The sequence below is a fragment of the Oncorhynchus gorbuscha genome, linkage group LG22, assembly GCF_021184085.1.
Source record: "Oncorhynchus gorbuscha isolate QuinsamMale2020 ecotype Even-year linkage group LG22, OgorEven_v1.0, whole genome shotgun sequence".
In the NCBI taxonomy this organism is placed as follows: domain Eukaryota; kingdom Metazoa; phylum Chordata; class Actinopteri; order Salmoniformes; family Salmonidae; genus Oncorhynchus; species Oncorhynchus gorbuscha.
In genome coordinates this window covers 41,277,163-41,279,720 of record NC_060194.1, presented here as the reverse complement: position 1 = coordinate 41,279,720, position 2,558 = coordinate 41,277,163, and the positions used below count along the sequence as shown (strand labels likewise).

At 42.1% G+C, this 2,558-nt stretch overlaps 1 protein-coding gene across 1 annotated transcript in view; it reads right to left on the bottom strand.

Moving 5' to 3' along the window:
• Nucleotides 1-266, bottom strand: part of lig1 (ligase I, DNA, ATP-dependent) — a 37,335-nt gene extending 37,069 nt beyond the window's left edge. Inside the window, 1 exon segment of the mRNA XM_046321993.1 lies at nt 108-266. Within this exon segment, the coding sequence (XP_046177949.1) occupies nt 108-124 (17 nt within the window). The 5' untranslated portion in view covers nt 125-266.
• Between the last annotated feature and the right edge of the window lie 2,292 nt (nt 267-2,558).

Here is a 2,558-nt window from a genome sequence, read left to right as displayed (position 1 = left end):
GCTAGTGTAGCTAACTAGCAAAAAAGCAAACAGGCTGAGATAGCCAACCTAGCTAGCTAACATTTACTTGGCTAGTTTTGCAGAAACCAAATGCTGACTTTACTTACGATATGCTTCGCTGCATGCTGTCTTGTAGTTTTCTGATGTAGTAAATTACTCGTTATACACTACAATTAAACTTCGTGTTTAGCTAACAACAAAAGGACATTACCCGCGCAGAAATGCGATTGAAACCTTCGGCGCCAAAACAACGTTTCCGCAAGGAAGGGAATCATGTTGCCGGTGTGGTGTCGAGCTCATGGATTTTGATATACTGCCACCTGCTGGAGTGGAATATATTATATAGCAGCAGTATGGCTCTGATCGTGATGATGAGTCTTTCAGGCCTATGTTTTGATAACATCATTGAGCACAAAATGGAAATGTGCTTTTTTTGTCATGCAAAGCAAATTTGCCTTGTAATGCAGCACAACAGTTTGACAATTGAAATAGTTTATTGTACTTTTGTACAGGTATTGTACAGGTACTTCTCTGTTGAAGATTGCTGAGAAAGTAAGAGTACTGTTTATGTCACACTACTACTACTAAACCTATTTATTTCATGAAATGTAGAATAAGTAAAAGCACATGCAATATTAAATAAAATAAATATCAAAGTACACTGTAAACTCTGTGTAGCTCAGTTGGTAGAGCATGGCGCTTGTAACGCCAGGGTAGTGGGTTCGATCCCCGGGACCACCCATACATAGAATGTATGCACGCATGACTGTAAGTCGCTTTGGATAAAAGCGTCTGCTAAATGGCATATATTATTATTATTATTATTACATACAATTCATCATACATATCACACAACTGCAATTGTCCTGTTCCATACACGATCCTTTACACAAACAGATAATCAATCAACATCAGTAGTATCCCCACTCAATCTGTGAAAAACAATCATATCATAACATTCTCATTTCAATAATAGCCTTTTCAGATTTATTCTGAGGACAACTTAAAGAGAGTAAAAACTACAGACAAAGACATCTCAAACAATAGGACCTATTATAATGTTATAATGTCTATTATAATGTCAAAAGAGGAAAAACTCTCCCTTGCATTTCTTCTCCTCCTCCTCCTCCAATACTCTCTTTCATCATCCCCCACAACTCTCATCATCCCCCACATTTCTCCTCCTCCTCACCCCCCACTACTCTTCATTATCATTCCCCACATTCCACCTCCTCCACTACTCTCCATCACCATTCCCCACACTCCTCCTCCTCCTCCTCCTCCTCCACTACTCTTCATTATCATTCCCCATATTCCTCCTCCTCCTCCACTACTCTCCATCACCATTCCCCACATTCCTCCTCCTCCTCCACTACTCTCCATCATCATTCCCCACATTCCTCCTCCACTACTCTCCATCATTATTTCCCCACATTCCTCCTCCTCCTCCACTACTCTCCATCATCATTCTCCACATTCCTCCTCCTCCTCCTCCTCCTCCACTACTCTCCATCATCATTCCCTACATTCCTCTCTCCTCCTCAGCTCCCACTCTCTTTCCCTCCCAGTCCCACACCAGGCAGGATTCTGATGATATTGCTCTTGGTATGCCAGCTGTTGAAGCAATTGGGGTTGAGGTGCCAGGGCTGTATGGACGGCAGGTGGAAGCCTGCTAAGAGCTCCCTCAGATTAGGGTTTGAGTTCCCAGGAGAAGGGGGAACAGAGAGGAAGGGGAAGTGGCCCCAAAGAGGGAAACGGGATGGGCTTCGGGAGGCAGTACGGCAGAAGGTGAGAGGCTGGCCGACTGGAAGGCTGTCGATAAAGAGGAACACAAACAGACAGTCAAACACACATTGATGTACATAAAAGGATGTCAGACATCTTAAACACAAGAGGCCGTATGTAGGGGCTGCATGTATCAACACAATATTTAGCTGTAACTCTTATGTGGATGAATATTTGTTGGTCTGATGTGATTAATAAGAAGCATCCAGATGCTGCATTTGATTAATTTATGACATTTCTGCTTCCAATTATGAATAAACATGCACCTGACAAGAAACTGACTGTTAGAACTGTTAAGGCTTCATGGATTGATGAGGAATTGAAAAACGGTATGGTTGAAAGAGATGGGGCAAAGGAGTGGCTAATACACTATATATACAAAAGTATGTGGACACCCCTTCAAATGAGTGGATTCGGCTATTTCAGCTACACCCGTTGCTGACAGGTCTATACAATTGAACACACAACTTTCATGACGTTGGCCTGGGGGGTAGGTTTATGACAGTCATAAATACCTCTTCCCCCCTTTTTGCTCTCTACCCTACTGAGGTTACATTTGCAAACCCCTTGGTTAACATACAGATTCTGGGAACGTCAGAATGTGGGGGTAAATGAACTACATTCTGGTAATCCGACCAATTAAACATATGCTGTGGTACTTAATGAATATGATGTCATTTCGGTTGTCATCTGAGACATTCTCATCAATGTAAATGTAAATGATAAGATGACATAAACTCTACAGTGGAAAGTCTACACATCAGAGTTATCGG